The sequence below is a fragment of the Choloepus didactylus genome, chromosome 21, assembly GCF_015220235.1.
Source record: "Choloepus didactylus isolate mChoDid1 chromosome 21, mChoDid1.pri, whole genome shotgun sequence".
Taxonomy (NCBI): Eukaryota; Metazoa; Chordata; class Mammalia; order Pilosa; family Megalonychidae; genus Choloepus; species Choloepus didactylus.
The window spans coordinates 49,045,117-49,068,054 of record NC_051327.1 but is presented as its reverse complement, the minus strand read 5'-3'; the positions used below and the strand labels follow the sequence as shown (position 1 = coordinate 49,068,054).

At 50.7% G+C, this 22,938-nt stretch overlaps 1 protein-coding gene and 1 long non-coding RNA gene across 8 annotated transcripts in view; one reads left to right on the top strand and one right to left on the bottom strand.

Moving 5' to 3' along the window:
• The window catches only part of LOC119517559, a 37,338-nt gene extending 35,848 nt beyond the window's left edge, over positions 1 to 1,490 (bottom strand). Inside the window, exon 1 of the long non-coding RNA XR_005213554.1 lies at positions 1,062 to 1,490. This is a non-coding gene — a long non-coding RNA (uncharacterized LOC119517559). The remainder of the gene's footprint in view (positions 1 to 1,061) is intronic.
• On the top strand, positions 1,139 to 22,503 carry KDM8 (lysine demethylase 8). 7 transcript variants are annotated; one of them, XM_037814376.1, is made up of 10 exons: positions 1,139 to 1,294; positions 7,696 to 8,215; positions 9,971 to 10,025; positions 10,503 to 10,669; positions 11,884 to 12,016; positions 14,772 to 14,816; positions 19,992 to 20,141; positions 20,605 to 20,739; positions 21,079 to 21,171; positions 21,254 to 22,503. In XM_037814376.1, exons 2-10 carry the CDS (start codon positions 7,707 to 7,709, stop codon positions 21,416 to 21,418), a joined length of 1,452 nt encoding a protein of 483 aa, XP_037670304.1. In that variant the 5' UTR covers positions 1,139 to 1,294; positions 7,696 to 7,706; the 3' UTR covers positions 21,419 to 22,503. The 7 variants fall into 7 exon arrangements, with proteins under 7 accessions (XP_037670304.1, XP_037670303.1, XP_037670306.1 ...); XM_037814375.1 differs by having other exon boundaries at positions 9,887 to 10,025; XM_037814378.1 differs by lacking the exon at positions 9,971 to 10,025 and having other exon boundaries at positions 7,696 to 8,207.
• Positions 22,504 to 22,938: the final 435 nt, after the last annotated feature.

Here is a 22,938-nt window from a genome sequence, read left to right as displayed (position 1 = left end):
TGCTGATGGCCGGAGCCTCATTCTTGGTCATTGCAGAGGAGGGCTTCTAGGATCAAGGGGTCCTGGATTCAAATCTCCCTGGGCAATTGCTGTGGGGCCTTCTCTGGGCTCTCAGTGACCTCGCACCTTCCCTCCTGTGGCCTCTGTATGGTAACTGCCCACCCACTGGACAGGGAGGAAACCCAGTATAGTGAGTAAGAAGGTGGACTCCGGAGCTGGGTCTGCCTGGCTTTAAATCGCAGGATCCTGATCAACCTGGGTGGGTTCTGAGGCCTTTCCATGCTTTACTCCCCCTCTATACACTGGGGGTGGTAATGATAACAATTATCTATGAGTCTAATATTTTAAAAGCGCTTTGAAAGTGCCTGGTGGGTAGTAAATGCTCAGTAAGTATCTGTTAAGTTTACTTATCTGTGAGATCCTTGCGGGCAGGGGTTGAGTTTATAGTATCTTTGGTGTTGGCACAGGACCAGATCTCCTATCTGTTGAACCTATCTGCTGAACTGGACTTGAACAAGTCACTGAACCTCTCAGAGCCAAAGCCTGCTTGTCTGGAAATAATATATGCTAATCTCTACCTCACAGGGTGGTTGAGAGGATTAAATGTGATCACAGAGTCTAGAAAGTCCATAACAATGACTGACACATCCCCAATGACCATTCCCTTCCCTTTTCTCCTCAGACTCCTAACCACTGCCTCTGTTCAATGCTGCAAAAGGCCTGCTGCCTTCCTCGAAACCAAAGGCAATAGGGTGGACCCACAAGTCAAAATTTCCAGTGACCCCCACACCACTCAGTGTCAAGCCTGAGACGGCAGAATTGTGTGTCCTGTCACTTAAGGGTTCAAATTCGGGGTCTGTGACTTTCCAAAAACATAAGTATTCGGCCACTTTATTTCACCAAGCCCCAGTTTACCGCTCTGTAAAATGGGAAGAACTCCATCCTAGTTGTCGGGATTAGAATGAAAGGTGATGCCACACTGTTTCCTACACGAAGTTAGTATGGCTGCTGAGGAAGAAGGCGATACCCGCCAGGAAGAAGAAACAAGAGACAAATCTAACCTTTCTAGCGGCCACCACCCTCCCGCCTTGTAAACGGCGCGGGGCGGAGCCACGGCATCGATCACTCGGCGCTCCTCTAGGCCCTGGGCCGTGATGAGACGAGCCGGGAGTGATCGACACTCCTCATGCAGCCTTTGACTACTTGGGGAGGGAGAGAACCGGAGTGTTCGGATGAAACAGAACACGTCTTCGCCAGCGCCGGGGCGATTCGACGCCGTTCAAACGCAAGAGAGGTCAGTCAGAGCAATTTGAAAGGGCAAGTAACTGTGGCTCGGTAGAAGCGGAGCTGCTTGGGGTGGGGAGGGGAGGGCCGGCATTTCCCTTTTGCGCATGCGTGAGCCCCAACCTCCCGCACGCCGTTCTGCGCCTGCGCGGCTCTGGTGGTCGCGTTGGGGTGATTTTAGTGCGCTTGCGCAACTGTTTCCTTTGTCTGTGTTTGTTCTCGGCTGCTTGTTCCCAGGCGGCGCGGCCGGGAGCTAGGCCTATCGGAGACGCTTGAACCTTGGGGTCGCGAATGTGGACGGCGAGAAATGCAGCCCTGGGGGGGGGGAGGGGGCGCCGGGGAGGGAATGAATCTAATGGGTCTGAGGCTCCGGGTTAGAAGGTTGGTGTGAGATACGGAGCCCTCCGGGGTCTGCACGTAGCTAGGACCCGATGGGGCTACGGGCGTGACGCCCCTCTTGGCATGTGCGTGCGGCCGCCCGAGGGGCCCAGCCCGAAGGAAAAGGATTTTGTAAGTCGATAGGCATTAACTGAGCATCCCCACCCCACACCCCCGCCCCCCTCCGCAAGATCCAGCAAAGCTAAGTGGCCTTCGGTCCAATTTCCAGGGTAAGCCGCAGTGCTCAGAAGAGTTAACTCACAAGTCCGAGGTCAGGAGGTGGGTAGGTGTTCCGGGCCCAGGGTCGGCCCAAAGCCGAGACTCTGTGGCTCTTAGAGGGCCAAAGGCATCTTGTGTCATCGAATAAAGCTTTCCGGGAAACTAACCGAACCTCTGGAAAGTTTTACAAAACCCTTTAGAAAGGTGTTTTTTCTGCACAGTTTCTTTGGAATACTGCCACAATGAAATAGAAGAAATTCCAAAACTTCCTGGCTGTCCTGTTCTCAAAAGCCGGGTGGAGGCTGATAGATCCTGGAAGCCACCTCTGGAAGGCGTTCTCCTGACAACGTGGTGCTCGCAGAATGGCTGTTTCAGGTCTACCTGAGACCTTTGAGGGGTTCTCAGGGTGGCTGTTTCCTGTGGCAAACCTCAGACCCTCTGGGAGTCATGGTTAGATTCTCAGAGATGTCCTTTTATGCAGCCAACTTAAAGATCTCTCTGCAGGGTACTTTAGAGTTGCTGATTTTGAAAGCTCATTTAGGAGAACTTGGATGGCCTTGTACTGTGGCTCCCTTGGAAACTATATGGTGTCGCCTGGAGAAATCCACTTGGCAGTTTATAAGGCCTGTACATGAAGAGCTCTGTCTGGATGGTGACCTTATGAGGTCAGGCCCCGAGTTCACTGGGGCTATTTTATACTATACTTGGCTACCTTAACATGACCAAAAAGAAGCCTTTTACAAGGCTCAAATGTGAGGGACTTGAGAAAGACAATTTATAAATAAAAGACAGAAGTCACTCTGAGTAGTCTCACAACCTTTATCTGACCCCCTTTCCAAGAAGATTGTTTCATAGTCACACACGAAGCTTGGAGGGACTGAATTATTAAGCCAAGACGTCCACTGAGAAAAGTTGTTTTATGCAGCCTGTACCTGACTTTTCCCTGAAGCTACCATGCCATGAGGACAATGTGTGTGGCCCTCTGGAAGGCTGGTTTACAAAGCCAGGGCATGAGACCATTCAGGCTATCTCTATACCTGACATCCTCACCCAGGCACACACAAAAGCCTTCCATAAGTAACAAATCGTTTAAGACCAATTCCTGTTGAACTCTGGAAAATCAACTTGTAAGATGAGAATACAAGGCCACTAGTGCTTTTTTATATGGCTTATAGAAAGCTTGCTTGGAATAACCCCAGTTTATGACATGTCCAGGCTTACATAGATATTGATAGCATCCTTGTTTGGATGATAAATTATATCATTAACCTACCTGTATCCTGACCACCAGAAGGCTGTTTATGCAACCCCCAGTAAGCCCTTTTATGTGGTGCTCTGGAACACCATCTTAAAGTTCATCTCACAGTGCCACTCCAAAAGGCTGTTTTGTACCACTTATACCTGACTTCCTCCTCTGGAAGGCTGTTGGCCTAAAGGAAACTTTGATAAAATACAATTCAGTGAGGAGTTCTGGGAAGCCACTCAATAAAGCCAGGCCGCAAGGCTGCTCGGGCTGATCCTTTTCTCTAGAAAACTGCTTGATGCCACTGTCAAGAGACCTTTTTATCAGACTGCTCCATGGGGAATGCTGGAGGGCACTGAGAAAGGCAATATCATGTGGCCCACACCTGGCCTGGCCTCAGAGGCCATCTCAAATGGCTTGTTATCTGAAAGCTGCTTCTGTAGCCCACGTGAGGCCTGCCCCTCCAGAAGGTTGGTGCTACAAACAGCAGAAGGTGTTTCATGCAGCCAGACCAAGGCCCTTTCTCCCAGAAGGCCATTGCACTTGGCTATAGGGAACCAATGTCAAGCAGTTCCCATGAGGGTTGACGGATACAACCAACAGAACAAGCTCCTGGCATTGTAAAGAGACTGGGAGATTGGTTTGTAAAACTAAGAACCTGAGAGGCTATCTCACCTGGCCCTCAGACAAGGCCTCAAGATACAAGGAGGCCAGTTTTTAAAACTGGTCTTGAGGCCACTTTGGAAGACTGTTTCATATAGCAGCCTGTGGCTCGTCCCCCATGGGTTGTTTGATGTGACAGCTATTTAAAAGGTGAAACTGCAAGAGGTTCTGGGTCTCAGGCTGTAAGGCCACACCAACTAATGTGGCCAGCAAGTTCATGGACACGTGCTTCATGCTGCCAGCATAGGCCCTCTGGGAGTTTAGGGTCAGTTGAAAACTGGAACTCATGCAGCCAGCCTGGAGCTCCCACCCTGCAGGACTGTCATATGGTATCAATGTGTGTAACTATAATGCTTTTTCATAAGATCATTCACTGAGGAACTGAATAAAACCGAAGAGGGAAAATTTACTAAGGCTGTTTCACATAGCAAGAGGGGACTGTTCTGTGCAGCAAACTTGAGGCCTTTCCCGGGAAGCGGTTTCACACGCCTGGTCTTCAGGGGGATATGTCATCGTCAACTTATAAGCCCCTCCAAGGCCAGTTTGCAAAGCAGCCCATGTGGCCACCTAGGGAGGATAGCTTCCTGAGGCCCATATAAGCCCTACAAAGGGCGGTTTTATAAGGTCGCCTTGGGCAGCCACTTTATAAAACCCGTAATCTGCATCCCAAGGAAACTAGTTTATAGCCTATTTGAAACTCCCTGGAGGACTATTTTATAAGGCTGCTTGAAGAGACCAATTTACAAAACTGGACATCAGGCCCCTGTGGAAGTCATTTTTCTAGAAAGGCAAGTAAGTGGCCTTCTAGGAGGCCTTTATTTATAGTTCTTTGTGAGAAGCTGGTATATGAGGTCTTTGAGATGCTCAAGAAGAGACTTCTTGTGACTGCTTTATAAGGCTCATAAGATACTCTGGGGAGATGAGACATGAGGCCACCCAGGGAGGACAGTCGATGGGTCCCTTTTGTAAGGCCCACATGCTGTCTTGTGCATGACCAGTGGTGAGGCTGCCCTGTAAGGCTAGATTCCAAAGCTCTCCAGGAAGACGGGCAATGAAGTCCACACAAGACATTTCAGAGCCCTCCAGGAAGCTAGTTATGGAAACCACTTGGCAGGCTGGGGCCAGGCTGCTCGGGCTCTCTGAGTCCCGTCACTGAGCACACCAGGGAGGACGGCCATTGTAACCCAAGGACTCGGAGGTTCTGTGGGTACAGTGGTCAGAGAAGCTGATGTTATCCTCACCCCTGAAGCCATAGAGCTTTCTGGATAGACCCTCCCACTTCCTGCATAATTTGTGGCAAATTGCCCAAGCTTTCAAATTTTACTTTTCTCATCTGTAAAAGCTCACGTCATGGGATTGTGAGACATCTGCTAAATAATTTGCAGAAAGGAAAAGGCACTGAGATTGATTGTAATTTAAGTCCTGTTTCTGCACAAATGATTGATCATGGGGCTTTGAGTAGGTCACGTCATTCTTTCTGAGCTTTAATTTTCTCATCAGTAAAACAGGAGGGTGGGGTTGTAGGGAAGGTGATCAGCAGCCCTGTTTGCTTTGCAGTAGAGGGAGGGGAATGGTGGGCAACCCATGATGGAGGCTGTAGAACTGAGAACAACTCAAAATGTTGCTGTTACTTGAGGACAGGTCCAGGAAGAGAAACTTCAAAATTAGTAACAAATGAGAAAAATGCATCCGTTCTTTTCTGTAGAATGGGGATAATAATTCCTTTTCTTGAGAATTAAACAACCCAGGTTCCCAGCTTCATCACTTGCTGGCTCGTGATCTTGTGGCTCGGTTCCTTCATTTGTAAGACTATGGATTTGGAGCCAGTCTATTTGGGTTTAAAACCTCAGCTCTATCACTTAGTAAGTGGATTGCTTTGGGGAAGTTGTTTAACTTCTCTGCTTCAGCTTCCTTATCTGTAAAATGGGGGTGCTAATACTTTCTTAGAGTTTCTGTAAGGATTTAAAGTGGAAAGTGCTGAGAGCATTCCTGGCTTAGGGTAAATGCGTTTTGAGTGTTTGCTTTCAGCTTTGTAGGTTCATTGTGAGGATTGAATGCAGTCATCTCTATAATACTTTCAGTCCTCTGCCTGTAGTTGTTATTTCCGACCTGGGGAAAGATGAAATATAGAGTTGAGCCAAGGGACAGGGAAGGGGATTTCCTTGCCCTTCTTTTGGGGAACCATATCTATAGCATCCTTCATATCTTTTTGTTTCCCCATCTGCTGTAGACTCCTTCACACACACTAGAGCTAAAGGAAGCCATGCTTTCTCCTATTCTCGGGTATTAGGAATTTTCCTAGAAATCTTGGTAAGGTGTATGTTAATTATCTATTGCTGCATAACAGATTACCAGAAACTTAGTGGCGTAAAATAACATGCATTTATTTTCTCATGGTTTCCTTGAATAAGAAGCTGGAAGGAAAGAGAAAAGGATTCTAAGCTGCCAAAACTCAACAGATACCCTCCACATTGTCTGCCTATTTCCTCAACAACAGAAGTTACTGTATTAGGGCAGACTAACAGTTGTAACAAGCGTCGCCAACATTTTGGTGGCTAAACACAATGCAGATTTATTTCTTGCTCATGAAGCATTCCCACGTGGCCTTGGTTGGCCTTCCTGGGTGGCTTTTCTTCCATCTTGTGGCTCTGTCACCTCCTGGGGCCTCAGAGTCCTTCAGTTGCAGCCACTGGATAGGCAAAGAGTACATGGAGGGTGGTGCAGGAGGTGTTTATGGACTAGGCCCCCCCGGAAGTGGCCCCTCACTTCCATTCACATTGCAAGAGCTTAGGGGCATGGTCACATCCCAGCTGCAGGGGAGACTGGGAACTGGAGTCTGACTGTGGCTGGGGAGGGGGGTTGGGGGTAGACAGTATGGATTTTGGTGAGCATTAGGGGTTGGCAAACAACAGCCCATGGGCAACACCTGGGCCATCTTTTCTTGTAAATAAAGTTTTATTGGCACACAGCCATGCCCCTTTATTTGTTTATAGCTGCTTTTCCACTATAAAGGCAGAGTCGTTGCATCTGTGACTTTATGGTGCACAAAGCCTAATTTATTTACTCTCTGGGCCTTTACGGGAAAAGTTTGCTGACCCCTAGTGTAAAGCAGTCTCTGAAACACATATGAAAGTCTCTTTGTTTTAGGACCTAATGAGATGGGAGGTGAGTAACTGGCAGCATAACACCTAGAACATTGCACAAATAAATAAGGTAATTATTGGTGAGCAGTTGAGCCTGTTCCCATAATGGTACTTATTCCTGAGGACTGGCTCACGCCACCAAAGGCACCAAGCAGGATGTTTTTTCTTTCTGTGTATTCCAGGTTTCTTCCAGGGAAGTTAGGGTCTCACTCCTTCAACACCCTTATTGAGTTTCTACTATGTGCCAGGCCCTGATTGTAGGCTCTGGGGAAATTGAGAGGGGAACATCTTGCCTTTGATGGGCCACAGTCTGGTACTGGAGAGACAGCTACCAAAGCGGTATTTGTAATGCATTTGTAATCCCAAGGGCTATGGGACAGGGAACACTGGGGAAGCATCACAGCAGGTTTCACTCAGTGGGTCATTTAAAGTGGGTGTTTAAAGTCGCATAGGAGTTTGTCAGGCAAAGGAAGGGTGTTGGATTCGTTCCAGACAGAAGGAAAATGCATGTTCCTCTGCGAACAAACACCTGTCCAGTGCCCACTGTGTGCCAGGTGCTGTGCCGGACTCTGAGGGTACAGTGGTGACTTCACACAGTGAGGGTCCTGCCTGTGCAGTGCTTGGGCCTTGCAGAGAAGCCTCATTCTTGCAAAATCTTTGCAGATGAGGTGTGTTACAAAGGACAAGTACCGGGAGCACTGGGGACATGTGTCTAAGGGACCAGGGCTGGGCAGAGTCTGTAACTTTTGCTGCTTTCTCCGCCAGGCACTTGTCAGATGGCAGAAGGCACCCGCTGTTCTGGAGACCCCCTGGTGGGAGCAGGCGCTCTTGGGGAGGCCCTCAGGGCCCTCCTGCCACATACTAAAGAAGGCCTGAGGTTGGACCTCAACGAGAAAGTGGAGAGGAGTGTGGTAATGTTGCTACAGGAAGCCGCCGAGCTCTTCTACGGGGGCAGGAGGACTGAATGTCTGCAGAGGAGTGAGGTGATCCTTGACTACTCCTGGGAGAAACTCAACACAGGGGCCTGGCGGGATGTGGACAAAGACTGGCGTCGGGTTTACACCTTCGGCTGCCTCCTGAAGGCGGTGTGTCTGTGCGAGGCGCCTGGGGATGCCACCACCGTAGCCGCAGCCCTGAGGGTCTGTGACATGGGCCTGCTGATGGGGGCGGCCATCCTTGGGAACATCCTCATCCGAGTCGCCGCTGTCCTCCAGATGCACCTGCTCTCTGGAAAAAGGCCTGCCCAAGGCCCGACCCTGGAGCAGCCCAACCCAAAGGTATCTGGGTAAGATTGTTGCTGACCGCCCCGATGTAATCCAGCAGCCCCCGCTTTCCTGGAAGTGTCCCGTCAGCTCTCCCTGGGAGATGCCCATGGCATACTGACCTCTTCTTTGGCTGAAAAGAGTGTCTCTGTTGATTTTGGAAATGGAGGAACTCAGTCCATTTTCTAAAAATTAGTTTTAATTTTTTTTTTTTTTTTTTTTTTTGCCGTCTCTGCGAAAGCCAGTGCTGCCTCAGGGGAAAGGGAGGGTTGGAAGCTTTGTTGTTCCTGAGAGAAGCAGCTCAAAGGGATGATGTGGGAGAGAGCCACAGTCAGCTGTCGCCCATTTCTTCCAGCTTTTTCTTGGCCAGCTTGTTGCATCACCCGCATTTCTGGTTGCCTGTCCTCTGGGCTGCTGGGCCTGGGTGATACACTGTAATGAGCGAACTTCCATATCATGTCACTGGTCTGTCACATCCTTTGGATCCTTGGCAGTGCCGAACTGGGATTTAAGTGTTTGCTGAAGAGTACCCTGTGGGCATAGAGGATGGTGTGCTCAAAAGAGTGCAAATCCCAGTGCTGAAACACAGCCCGCACATCCAGTACCTCTGGGTGAGACATTTAACTCCTCTGAGCCTCGGTTTTCTCGTCTAAAAAGTAGCAGTTAGAATACCAACCCCGAGAAAGAAAAGAACTAAAACCATGAGTAGTATTTTTCTAAATATTCTCCTGTATTTTCTGCCGTGGGTATTATTTTCATATCAGAAATGCAAATGGTTGTCATTAAACACACTTGCATGTAGCAAAAATAAAATGAAATCCTGCCAACTGGGAAGAGAAATTGGCAGCAAACCAGTCCAAGTGAATAGCTTTGTTATATAAGGAGCCGTTAGACAAATCCACAGGGAAGAACCTGGGCCTCCAGAGGTAGGCTGTTTGCAAGGGGCAGATTGTTGAAGAGGAGGAAGTAGAGCTAGTAAACAAATGTGGAGGGATGGTCCATGCCAACTCTGGTCAAAAAAAAACAAAAGGCGCAAATAGCAAAAGCAGCCAGGTGCCCCTTTTTGGCTATGAAATTAGCATGTGGCCCCCGGGGTGCCATGGGCTGTAAGGTCATGGTTTGCGTAACCTTTTCGAGAGTAGGGTGATGCGCAGCTTGAGGACAGGGATCTCTCCCCTTGGTCCCATGGATCGCAGTCTTCCCCCCACTGAGTCTGTCCCAGGGGACATGAAGGTGGCTTTGAGTCGGGTGTCCTCCCAGCATGGGACTGTGTCTGGCAGCGTGCGTGGCAGTGTGGGGAGAGCTCAGGCCCTGCAGTCAGGTTCCCACCGTGTGTGACTCAGGCCAGTGCCCCGGCCTCTCTGTGCCTCCGTTGCCTTGTCAATAAGGGTGGGGTTTGCTCAGCTTTCCCGAGCACCGGCACAGGCCCAGACACCCAGGGCCAAGGGCACAGCACAGAACGGCCCTCGCCCTGTCCTGGAGCTGACCTTCCAGCAAAGCTCTGAAGGATTTTTCCCCTTGGGTGGTGAGGTTGGTGTGGGTGAGGGTGGGCAGGGAAGGCCTCTGTGAGGAGGGTTCTGTGAAGATGAAGCCTGCCTTAGAAGGCTGTGACAGTGAGGAGAAGGCAAGGACGGGGCCTTAATGCCTCACGTGTGGAAAGGACATTCTCTGCCGTTGTGGCTGCAAATGTGCAGGACTGGGCTGGGGTCCCACAGGAGGGAGTGGACACCGGCCTGTGGATATCCTGGGAGCTTCACATACGCAGTCTTGTCTCCCAGCTGTTCAGCAGACGAGGAAGCAGGCTCAGGGGCAGGAAGTCACTTGTGGAGATGGGTAAGTAAATTATGATGCAGCCACCCATGAGGAATTATAAGGGCTGGGTGCACCATGAAAGCGGCCTTGGATAAATCATCGGATAGAGGAGGCAGGGTTGCTTATTTGTTATCAGTGTAACTGCCAGTGGGTCAGAGACAGGTAATTTAATAGCCTAATTAAATAGGCTAATTTAATAGCCAAAGTATGAGGAAGAATACTTTGTTAGTGGAGTGTGGAGTGGTAAGTTTTCCTCTATCTTGCAGAATTTCTGTAAAAGCAATATGTATTTTATTTCTTGAACAAACATTTTTAATGAAATGGTAAAGAAAAAGCCTTGCTCTAATGAGTGAACAGTGGTAGCTGCTGTACTAATAAATTGTATCTGTTACATGCTGATAAAATTATGCTGTCCCACCACTGACGCAAGTCCCTAGTGGAATGCCTCAAGTTTTAACTCTCTCTGGTTGTTGGCCATTTGGTTTTGTTTCTAAACAGAAAGCAAGAAATGACCAGGTGTTGGCTCCAGATGTGGAACTAGAAAGAACTGTCCCCCGGCTCCACTGCCCATCCCTTGAGTATTTCAGGAAGCATTTTTTGGTTCCCCAGAGGCCGGTGATCTTAGAAGGCATCACCGACCATTGGCCATGCATGAAGAAGTGGAGGTGGGTGGCCGCCGAGGGGCTCTGAGGTCCCTCTTCCCATTCACTGTTCCCGGGGACTGTCCGAATTCTCCCTTCAGCCCCGAGTACCTGCAGGCTTGCAGACACTTCACTCCCAGCCCCTAGTGTTGCTTGCCGAGGGGTTCAACAAGAATAAAAAGGACAGTGCTCTGAATGTATCCCCAAAGTGGGAAGATTCTTGCCTTCTACAGCTTGCTTGCCCTCAGCAGTTTTTTTCAAGCGTGCTTAACTGTCAGTTTAATGTTAAATCTATTGTGCACTTTTGCAGGAGCTTAGAAACCTGGCAGACCTTCTTGGGGGTCCTGGGCCTTCACAGTAGAAATGATAACCCAGCACACTGCCCCCTCCCCTTCAGCGGGGCGCCATGGTCTCTTGTGCTGGCTGCCCTCAGCCTGTCTGCTTAGTCATCCTCCTGTCCCTCCTCGGGCAGGAGAGATCAGGTGGCTACTGGTGGCCCTAACGCCACAGCTGGGCATGGTTTGGCGGTGAGGCCGTGTTTCGTGTTTCTCAGGAGCCTGCCTTGTGGCGGTGCTTTTGTGGAGAGAGGGTTTCCCACTGAGACTGCATGAGGAGGAATTCAGACTGCAGGAGCCATCGTTCTAGTAAATACTCATTATGTGTTTCAGGATGTACCAGGCGGCATGACAGGCACTCGCCACGTTTTACCTCATTTTGTCCTCCCCGGTTTCCATGGGTCAGATACTGTCACCACCTCCATCTTACAGGGGAGGAACAGGGACCTGGCGAGGTTCGGTAACTTGCCAAAGGTCCGCTGCTCTGTAACTGGCAGCCCCAGAGTCAGAACCAGGCCGCCAGAGGGCAGAGCCAGGAACTTCACCACCCTTTTCACTGCTCATCGTTGGCGCAGAGATGGTTCCTCAGCTCAGTGACGAGATGAGCAAAGACAAAAAGTTAGAAGGCTTGTGGCAAGCTGGGTAATAGAGCAGCTCAGCAAGAATTTTGGCAACCAGTTTTATTGGATCTATCTGCCAAGCTACACAGCACCATGTATTAGCTGTGTGACCTTCAGCAGGTTACCTCCTGTCTCTGTGCCTGAGTCTGTAGTGGGGGTGGTTTGCAGGGATTAAATGAGAGACTGCCTGTAATAAGGTGCACTTAGCACTGTGCCCAGCACTTTACTGGGGCCCAGTAAGCGTTAGCGATGATGATGACAAGAGTGCATACTCTTCTAATAGTTTGGAGTATATCCAAGAAATTGCTGGCTGCCGAACTGTTCCAGTGGAAATCGGTTCCAGATACACAGACGAGGAATGGTCCCAGACACTCATGACCGTCAACGAGTTCATCAGCAAATACATCATCAATGAGGTGTGTCATTCGATGCATTTCTCCTAATGTGGATAGGAGAGAGAACACATGACGTTTGGGTAAATAACCTCCATGTGTCACACTGGGAGCTTTTCAGAGGAGTCAGCCTGTGAGAGTCTGGTCACTAGGACAGCCAGAGCGAGGAAGGCAGGTTGCTGGGTCGGCAGATAGGCTGGCCTGACACGAGGGATTCATTTCGGTCTCTTTCTCTATTTTTTTTTTTTTTTTACAACTCAGTGGTATTTAGCATATTCATGAGGTTGGGCAACCATCACCACTGTCTAGTTCCAGAACACTTTCATTATCCCAAAAAGGCAGAAACCTCATGCCCCTTAGCAGCTACTCCCCATTCCTTCCTCCCCCCAGCCCCTGGCGAACGATCACTAACCTACTTTCTGTCTCTGGACTTGCCTGTTCTGTATCTGTCATGTGAATGGACACACAGTGTGGCCTTTTGTGTCTGTCTTCTCTCACTTAGCATAACCTTTTCAAGGTTCACCTGGGTTGCGGTACGTGTCAGTGCTCCATTCCTCTTTACAGATGAATAATACTCCATTCATTAGTGGATGGACATTTAGGTTGTTTCCACTTTTTGGCTATTATGAAAAATGCTGCTGCGAACATTCGTGTACAAGTTTTTGTCTAGACGTACGTTTTCAGTTCTCTTGGGTACCCAGGAGTGGAACTGCTGAGTCATATGGTAACTCTCTGTTTAACCTTTTGAGGAACTGCCAGGCTTTTTTCCACAGTGGCTGCACCATTTTATTATCTCGGATTCTTACAGTAAGGCCGGTGAGTGGTTTCCTGTACCTGAGACCCGGGTCACAGAGAGTGCAGATTGCCAGGCCCCGGAGCGGCTGAACCGTTCCTGTTGGCTGAGAACAAGGGAGGCCTGCAGTGGGTGCCTGGACCCCTAAGGGCAGGGCATGTCCCTCCGGAATCTGTGGTCCCCGCTGCCTGAGAGCGGGGTCCTTCACAAGGCGCGAGAGAATTTAGCATCAGTGGTTTACACGGCTTCCATGCTCTCCCTAACAACCCACTTCCCCACGCAGCCCCAGACCCAGTCACTAGAGTTCTGAGGAACGGTTCTTCCACTGGCCTGCCCAGCATCGGAGGTGAATTCCTGAGGGACCACCCGAGCCCCCCATCCCTCCCCGGCCTCTCTTCCCTTCTCTGTCATCCTGAATTTTCCAGCCTCCTCCGCAGGCACTCAGTGTCATCCTCCTGGCTGGGGCCTTCTCCACCAGTGCTCACAGGCATCTTTCCACCCCCACCTTCCCCTGCACTCACCCCCCCCCCCCCACCTTGCCCACTGTCACTTCACTCTTGCCTGGAGGTCTGGGAAGGGGAGCCTGGATTAGTGAGCCAAGGTGCTGGTGTACCCCGCTCTGCTTTTAGGAGCAAACTTGCAGGGCAGGCCTCATGCTGCCACCAGTTGCTGGGAGGAAGCCTGGTGCCCGGAGCAGAGGCATAACCGGAGTGGGCATGGAGGGGCTTTGGGTGCAGTTGGAACCGGGTTGAGTCCCAGCTCTGCCCCCGCTGGCTGTGTGTTGACTCTGGGATTCTCGGTTTCCTGACTTGTCAAGTGAGGTTCATGCACAGCCCACCCTTGGCACGGTCAGGGCAGCCAGTGCTCGGTCAGTGTGAGCAGCCAGCCAGCTCCAGGCCAGAGGGTCCATGAGGGCAGAGATGGCTCCTGAGCCACCATCCCCAGTGCTTACACCTGGCACATTTTAACCTTTAGTGGCATTTGTGGGAGAGAGGGAAGGAAGGAAGGAGACGGGTGGAGAGAATAACACAGTAGCTTCAAGACTGTGTTTTTCTCAGCTCTTCAGTGCAAAGCAGGTCCGACTCTGGCTGTGGTTTGGGTTTAGGGTAAGGGGGAGACCCAGAGCCCAAAGGCTCTGCCTCCACTGCTCACCCCCCACCCCTCTGGAGGCCTCAGGCCTCTTCAAAGAACCCCTCGAGCGTTGTGGATTCCAGTTTGAAAAGTGCTGGTTCTTTCACCCATCTGAGTAGCAAAACGTGTGACGAAACAATAATATCCAGTAATGTCTTGTGCAGGCAAAGACATAGGACAGTGGGCACATGCAGTAATTGCTGGTGAGAGTATAAATGATTTAACTCTGGGGAAAATAACCTGGCAGAAGCTATTAAAGTTTAAAATGCACATACCTTTGACTCAGTAGCTCCACTTTTGGATGCCTTATGCCACAAAAATATATAAGAATGTTTAGTGAAATATTACGACAGAACAACCTGAATGTCCACCAGTAGGGGAACCATTGAATTAATAGTGATATATTCTGTCTATGAAACACTCTGTAGCCATAAAAAAAGAGTTAGGTAATGGCTGTATTGTATTGACCTGAAGAGTAGTGATGATGGAATATTAAATGAAAACAGGCAAGTTTCTAAGTAACATGCATGGTATGATCCCATCATAATAATACTTGTGCAGCCCCTTCCTTTCTGACCTGAGGAACCTGGGCCTCCAGGGGCAGGGGTGCCTGCTCGGGGCAGCCATCAGCGGCACAGGTAGACCGGGTCCTGGGTCTCCTGCCCGTCCTCCGGTCCTGCTCACTGGGACCAGAGGCCCTGGGTGCGGGTGGAGGAGGACCAGGCAGGACGAGTGGCCGGGGGTGACGGGGGCCCCCACCTACGGAGAACCAGCTAAGCAGTGGCAGCGTCAGGAGGGCGTCATCCTACTAACGGAGCTTTCTGTGTCGCCCCTGCTTCTTCTCCTGTGGATCAGCCGAAGGACGTTGGGTACCTGGCTCAGCACCAGCTGTTTGACCAGGTAAGTCGGAGACTACACGCCTCTCTCTTTCAGCTTCCACCTTCTCTCTCCTCCATCTTAGGCTCTGGCACGAGAGGGCGGGAAAGGGTACGGCAGCCCTCCCATGCCCATCCCCTCTGACTAGTGCTGCTCCCTCCTGGGAGGAGGGGAGGAGCGGAGCAGGCAGGGCCACAGGCCTCAGAGCCAGGGGTGCTATGTCCAGAGACCCAGGCCTGGGGAGAGGCTGGGGCAGGCGGCCGAGGGGGCCACAGGCAGATCAGGGGGGCCTCAGGTGTAGGGGAACCGAGTCAGGAACCCAGGCGTGGTCAGGAGTCCGGAACAGGTTCCCCGGCAGCCGGGCGGGTGGCAGGCTCTGCCCCAAAGGATCCCAGCCTCTCCCCCACCCCCACGCCAGACCCACTGCATCTGAGTCTGCCTTTCCCCAAGGGCCCAGACCACAGCCCCTAAACACGATGCTGTATATATAGAATGATCTTAAAAGGACAGGAGGAAATGCCACAAAAGATTACAATGATTGTCTGTGGATAGTGAGACGGTGAGCATCTGTGGATAGTGAGACCGTGAGCTTTTTCCTTCCCTTTTCTGTAGTTTCCAAATCATCTAAGGTAATTATGGATAATTGTCATAATGAGAAAAAATAGACTTTATTTTTAAATGCAAATGAAACAGGAAGAAACTGAGGTATATTAGCAATCAGATTGCTTTTCACATTACCACAGTTGGCTAATTGAGAAGCTTAAATAATAGAAGCAGGGCTCATCCTGGAGAATTATGTAGCAGTTTGGTTTTCTCTGCCACCCCACGCCCCTTGCCCCGGTCCCCACTTCCTTCTCCCTTTCCGAAGGGCATGTGGAGGCGTGTGGCCAGGCCTTGCTTGGGAGCGCTGCCCCTCCAGGCGTGGGGTTCTTTCTGAGTCCCCCGTCTGCACCACGCACTGTAGCCACCGGGGGTGTGACGATAAAGGAGACAGAGTCGCTGTCCGACCCCTGTGGCCTCCCAAATCAAAATGCATCAGATGGTGACATGTACCTCAAAGGAAATAAAAGGTGGCATGAATAGAGGATGATGGGGGCAGGAGGGAGGGCAGCCTGTGTGAGGAAGAGGCATTGAGCAGGGACCTGAAAGGTGAGCAGAGCCTGCCCCTGCGGAGACAAGAAACGGGGCCTGCCAGCCTGGAGGAGCTGCAGGTTCAGAGGAGCAAGACAGGAGTGAGCGTTCACGGTCAAGGGGCGGAAGGAAGCAGAACGTGGCCAGAGCAGAGCAAGTGAAGAGGGAAGTAGCAGACGAGGCCTGAGGAGCAGGGAGGGACTGGTTATGAAGGACATTTTTCTGCATGTGGAGAGCCCGGGGGGGTCTGAAGTGGCTCCCCGGGCCACTGTGTAGAGAGCGAATCAAAAGAAGGCAAACATGGAAGCAGGGAGGCGAGTCAAAGTCTCTAACGATGGTCCGAGAAGAACTGATGCGGTGAAGGGGAGAGGTTTAAGCTGTGTGTGAGCGTCTGGCACTCGGGGTGGGCTGGCGGTGAGGGGGTGAGGAAAGGGGGCAGTCGAGGAAGATGCCTAAGCAAGTCAGCATTTGGAGCTGGGGATCTAGGAGGGCTCGCCGTGGCGGAGGACCTTGGGCTGGTGTGGTCTTTTCAGGCCTGAGGCACCCCCTGGTGGGAAGCAAGGACAGGGCCGGGGGTCCATGCGCTGAGTCACTGGGGGTCCAGCCTTGTGGGAGCTGGGGTCCCTGGCTCTGCAGGTTTAGGGCAGAGGCCCAGGGATGTTGAGCTGCTGGGTTTACTGCTGAAGCTGGGGTGCTCTCACTCCCTGTCCTGACTCAGGTCCAGTTGGGGCTGTGCCAGGCTTGAGGAGCCTCCTTGGCCAAAGTAATGAGCTGGAGGAGCCGGGGGTTGGGGTGGGCTATGGTCTCTTCCCCCAGCTCCCCACACCATGGCTTAGAAATCCTCCTGTCCTCTCTGGCTAAGTGATGGAAAGAGGGGTTCTAATTGATTGGGCCCCTACTGTGTGATCCCAAGACTGGCCTTTCTCCTGACCTCGGTCAAGAGAAGGCCTTCCTTGCCCCAGCCACCCATCCCACCCCCAGGGACCTCAAAGCCACAGTTACACTTGGCTGCCAGTCCCGAGGCAGCCGCTTCACTAGGAGAAGAGGAGGCCTGTTAGGAGTAGAAGGCAAAGTTCATGATTAGTTTCAAGATGAACCAAGACTTTGGAGACATCTTGGCTGGTGGAGGGCCACCTCTTTCTTTACCTTGGGTCCCTAGCAGTGTGTTCTTCACCTCCTCAGCTGTTCAGGCTGTCTCGGAGAAAGGTCCGAGGAGCCCTGAGTGCAGACAGACTCTTGCCAGCCTCTGCACTCCTTTTCTGGGGCCTTCTCTGCCTGCGGGAAGCTCAGTGGCTCCCACCGTCTTCTTGCCCAAGAACATCTTGACTCGCCTCCTGGAGTCCTCCCCAGGGAGGACTGTTTCCAGATTTTTGCCAGCACCTGGACCTGCCTTCACTGGTCAGTCACTTCTTGGGAGCAGGATTCTGTGGGGTCTGAATCCTTGCCCAGTAGCTTTGATCACACTCCAATCTGGCCAGCCAGTCAGCTTTCAGAAACCCTGATGATATCATCAGGAGCCAATCAGCTGCTGCCCAGCATTTTGCACAGTCCGGATCAGGTGTGAATCCAGCCTGATGTTGGAGAAGAGGGGTTTCTGTGAGGCCTTTGGATTCTGGAAAATAGCTCAAAGACCCTCAGCATCAGGGACCTCAGATTTGGAACTTCTGCATTAGCCAAAGCCATGGATGCAGCAGCATTTCTGCCTTTCTACACAGGCTGTTTGAGCAGACTCTGAAAGCACAGGAGAGCAGCATCTGGGCCTGAGCTCCCCACGGGGAGCATATCCCAGCTGTTCTAAGTAGTCACTGGTTTCTTAACCAGAAACCTGAAGTCCCAGAAACTGCTACCAAAGGAAGAACAGAAGTCTACTGCAGGCAGCCCTTCAGACAGGGAAGCTCACTCTGAAAACAGTAATCCTGTTTTCATACCTCTCGGACCTGCAAAATGTCACCTGGTCCAGAGATTTTTCCCACCAAGGGCTTGCAGGGAATCCAGGGGCTTATAGGGAATGCAGGGGGCTGGAGGCTCTTACTGGAGGTGTCAGCCCTGGAGTTAGCCGTGATGCCTTCCAAAGGTATGCTCAGGAGTGAGTGAGTTCTTTACTCTGAGACCTGGTTCTCCCAGGCTGGGCCAGACCACTACAGCTCCACCCAGCCGTGCACCTCAAAACTGGAGTGCTAGCCAAGGGCTCTGAGGCTTCAGGAAATTCAGAAGACACTTAGGTGTGGGCCCTGCAGGGATCACATGTGTTGAAGTGATGAAAGTAAAAACCAGCCGGGCCTGAAGCTGCGACTTCATGTGGATGTAAACTGGGCCGGGCTCCAAGTGAAAATGCCTGCGAGATGTCTCTCACTCTCACTCCACCATGCGTCTGAGCTCACAGGCTCGGGGACACATGCTTTCTCCTTGGGTGAGGCAGTTCCTGTGCCCAGCCCCTGGCACTGCTGAGTCCGCAGTGCATGCTTTATGCCCACCCCTGACTTTTAAAAGTAAAGAGTCAAGAATCTGCGCCTGTGTTACAGGAATTCTCCTGTCACTGTTTTGCTGAGACAAAGATGAGAGAATGTTAAGCTGTCCAGAGTGGGCGTGGGGACTGGGAAGGGGTATAAGAAAGCACAAGGGAGAACAACAATTACTGTTTTTTAAACATCATCTGGTCCTGCCTGTTCATCACTGCAGACCCCCGAGGATGCCCCAGGCAGGTGAGCCGTCCGCACCTACCCTCCTCCAGGACCCTCAAACACCTTGCTGGTGTCAGCCTTCTCCTCAGGAACAAGGCACAAATTCAGTTCCAGCGGGGTCAAAGAATGTGATGGTGTTTAAGGTTCTTCTCCACATTTCTAAGTTGCTATCTAGATAGAGTTTTATCAATTTATGCCACCAGCAGCCCTGCCCGAGAGCGCCCTTTTCACCACATCCTCACCACCACTGGGTGTTATCATTTTTTAAATCTTCGCTAATTTGATGAGCAGGAAATGGTGACTCATTGTTGATTTAATTGGGGTTTATTTGCTAATGAGACCAAGTACCCTTCCTTATGTCTAATCAGTTGAACTATCTTTTCTTTTACGTATTACCTGATTTGTGTCCTTTGACAAAATCTTAGTGTTTTCTGTATGTATTTATGTGCTCTGTACGTTAACTCCTTATTTACCACAGTTCAAATAAGTTTCCTAGTTCTTGGTCTTTATGTTAATCATGAAATGTACCAATTGTGATTTCATTACCATTAGTAAATTTTAGAAAATCTTCCCCTCTGGAAATTTGATAAATATTCCATAAAAAGAAATAAAACGAACTAGAGTTACTATGACTAAAAGATTTAAAATGGAGGTAGGAGGTCATTCTGGAGATTACTCTTACACAGATCTCAGCCAGACATCACAAACTGCCAAAGTATGCAAAGCCTAAAGCAACAGTGTTCCTCAAAATCCTAAAGACGTCCAGCCCTTAAAACAAACCACAGGATAGGGAACTCAGTAAACTGTCTAATTTAAAGGACATTTGGAGCACCCTGATACCCACCAGTTACAGACATCTTATGTAATCTCTTTCTTTCTTTAAAACCCCCTGCCTAAAAGCACCAAAACAGGATACTATTTGGGTTACTACCTAAATCTGTGCTTCCCAATTTGCAATTCTAAGACCTCCAAATAAATGCCTTTGTTGCCTTGCAGGTTGGTTTGTTACTTCTCAGTGGACAATTCAGTCCCATTTTCTGTTTTCCTTTAATTTGAATTTTTAAAAATATATATCTTGTAAAAATTACAAGCTGGCATATTTCTAAGTATAAAGCTCTGAAATCGGGTTTTTAGAAAAGAAAACAAATATAAAATGCATATATCATGGAAACAAATCTGCAAATAAAATGATAAGTCTTTCTAATAATTACGTATTTGTTTTGTAAATTGTGTTTAGAATTCCTACACCATAAACCAGGGGTCTGATAGTATTCTCACAGGAGCAGACAGTGTATGTTTGGCTCACCTGTCAGGTGGGCAGCTGATTTCTGGCTGGGGTGCCTGAGGCCTGGTCTCGGACTGTCCATTTCTGCTCTGACACCCACAGATCCCAGAGCTGAAGCAGGACATCAGCATCCCCGATTACTGCTGCCTGGGTAACGGGGAGGAAGAAGAGATCACCATTAATGCCTGGTTTGGTCCCCAAGGAACCGTCTCCCCTCTTCATCAGGATCCCCAGCAGAACTTCCTGGCCCAGGTGAGCTGGCCGTGGGCACAGCAGCCTCTCCCTCCTCGGGGCCCGTGTGCACGTGTAGACACCAGGCTCTGCGAAGGAGAAACCAGGCCCAGCGGTGGGGTTGTGGACAGAAATGACAAAGGGGAGACGGAACCAGGCCCCAGGGTGGGGGGTTCCCTGCCCTGGGGTCATCCTGAATCCTGGCCGCCTCCCCTTGGGCAGAGCAGGGCAGGGGAGCAGTTTCCAGGGTGGAGCGAGTGTCCGTCCTGGCTGCCCTCTGCCTCCCGTCTGCCCTCACCCTGCCTGTGTCCTTCAGAGCTGGGCCAGCTTCTCCCGCTGCAAGCCAAGTAAGGAGAGGAGGCTGTTGGGGGCAGGGGGCTCTCCTCAGTCATTGGGGGGTTTCCTCCTAATCACCATGCAGAGGTGTGTTCATTGGGAAGGTAAGGACATCTAATACAGCTGCAAAACCACTTTATTTTCTTAGGCAGAGTGGTTTCATAAACTAGAACATTCTTCTAGCCAAGCTGACCAGTCCAAAGAGGCAGTACAGTGGAGAGGCTCAGAGCTTGGGTTCTGGAACCAGACTGGCATGAACACCAGCTCTGTCATGATCAACTCTGTGAGTTTGGGCAACTTGTTTAGCCACTCAGTGCCTTAATTTCCTCATCGTAAAATGGGCACTGATGCTAAACCAGCTCATGCAGGGTCTTTGTGAAGATTCACCAGATCAACACACATAAAGCACTTACAACAGTGCTTGGCAGGTCAAGTGCTCAATTATCAGGTATAATAATGTGGTTATCGTGGGGTCAGAATATATTTGGAGGAGAAATGGAATGCTCTGGCCTCTGAGCGCGTGTGAGGGGGGCAGGGAGATGCGAGGGCAGGTGCTGCAGTCAGCGGGGGCAGCAGCGGGAGGTGAGGCCTCCTAACTGGCTGCCGGCGTCCCTCTTCCCAGGTGATCGGGAGGAAATACATCCGGCTGTACTCCCCACAGGAGTCGGAGGCTTTATATCCTCATGACTCGCACCTTCTCCATAACACGAGCCAGGTAGGCGCTCAGCTCAGGGTCCCCCACCCCACCCCCAACACCCGTCAGTTCCTAGACAAGTGACTCCTTTTGCTTTTTTTAGGTTGATGTGGAAAATCCCAACTTGGAGCAGTTTCCCAAGTTTGCCGAGGCCCCATTCCTGTCCTGCATCCTGTCTCCTGGAGAGATCCTGTTTATTCCGGTTAAATACTGGCATTATGTGCGGGCTCTGGATCTGAGTTTCTCAGTCAGCTTCTGGTGGTCATAGCCGGGGCGAGGGAAGGAAAAGGTCAGAAACGCAGGCAGTTTGTTCAGCCCCTTGGTCACTGCTCTGTGCCTTGACCCCTGCTGGTTCCTGGAACCCAGAGAGCAGTGAGCCTGTACCTGTGCCCTGAAGAAGCCGAGCCGTCAGGTGGCAGCCCTGGGAGCCGAGCCCTGGTGCAGGGTGGGCACGTGGGGTGAGTGGCGCACTCCAGACAGCAGGGCAGCGGTGCCAGCAGACACCAGAAGGAGGTTCCAGGCAGACTGGACAACCCCATGGAGGCCCCAGGACAGCAGGCCACACATGCTGTGGTCAGAAGCATGGGCTCTGAGCTGGGCACCCAGATTCCAACTCCATCTCCACTGCTTGACTGCCACGTGATCTGGGGCAAGTGACTGCACTTCGCTGGGCCTGTTTCTGGAAAATAGGGCAGCACCGTCCTCCCTGCAGAGGGCCCCAGGAGGAGGCGCGTGTGCAGTATCTGCCCTGCTTCCCCGGCCCTGGGCTGGCTGTGGCCAGTGGACTCGGGAGAGAGTATAACCTCCCTGCGGGAAAGTGCAGCTGTCATTGTCTAGCTTGAGGATGTTCCATTGTGCACACACCCCAAAGTCAAATCAAGAAACAGCCATCCTCACCACCCAGAGGCCTCCTCCTGCCCCTTCCAGTTTCCTTTCCTCCAGGGGTAACTCATCTCGGGGTGGGGTGGGGGGTGTGTGTTGGCAGTTCCAGGCCTTCAGTAAAGGCAGAGGATGCTCGAAGCTTCGGTTTGTTTTGTGTTTTGACCGATAAGACTCTCCTCAGTCCTCCGACTGAAGGCTGGCACACACGTCCCAGCAGCTGGCACCGGAAAGGCCCTCTGCTTACTGGGAGAAACACTGGTGGACATGTACACAAGGATTTTCCGGATTTCAACAACACAAAACCAAATGACCATGAAGTGAAGATGAGTTCATTCTAAACCCATCATTAAAGAAGACATTTAAAAATAAACCTAATTTAAAAAAAAAAAAAAGTACAACATGAGCAGAACTCAAGGCCGAGCAAATTAAAACAAATGTACCTACTAAATTAGCAAAGGTCTTCAAACTCTGGTACTTGGTGTGGATGAGGGTAGGATGGCCTGCTGGTGGGAGTTCAGCTTGATAGAATTTTAGCTGAAACCAAGAACCTTAAAATGTTCACCTTGGGATCTAGTGATCCCACTCCTAGAAATCCATCCTCAGGAAATATCAAAAAGGTGGTTGTGGAGGATATATGTCCAAGGATGATCTTTGCAGCATTATTTGTAATAGCAAGACACTGGGGACATCCTAAGCCCATCAGTGCAATGGGATGTTTTAGAGCTGTCAGTTAGGTTATTTAAAGTCATGGGAAATTCTTCACTGTCTAGTTTTTAGATCCAGATGTATTTTTACATTTATATGTATATATAAATGTGTACATGTGCATACATGTGTGTGCCTGCACGTCCTAAAGAAAATGCTCCAAAGAAATGGGTGTATCTGGGCCAGTAGTGAAACTATGGG

Coding starts and splice junctions, on each gene's coding strand:
- KDM8 (XM_037814375.1), top strand. CDS start 7,707: ATGGCAGAAGGCACCCGCTGTTCTGGAGACCCCCTGGTGGGAGCAGGC. Junction 20,740..21,078: donor GCTCTGTCATGATCAACTCT/GTGAGTTTGGGC, acceptor CCCTCTTCCCAG/GTGATCGGGAGGAAATACAT. Junction 21,172..21,253: donor TTCTCCATAACACGAGCCAG/GTAGGCGCTCAG, acceptor TGCTTTTTTTAG/GTTGATGTGGAAAATCCCAA.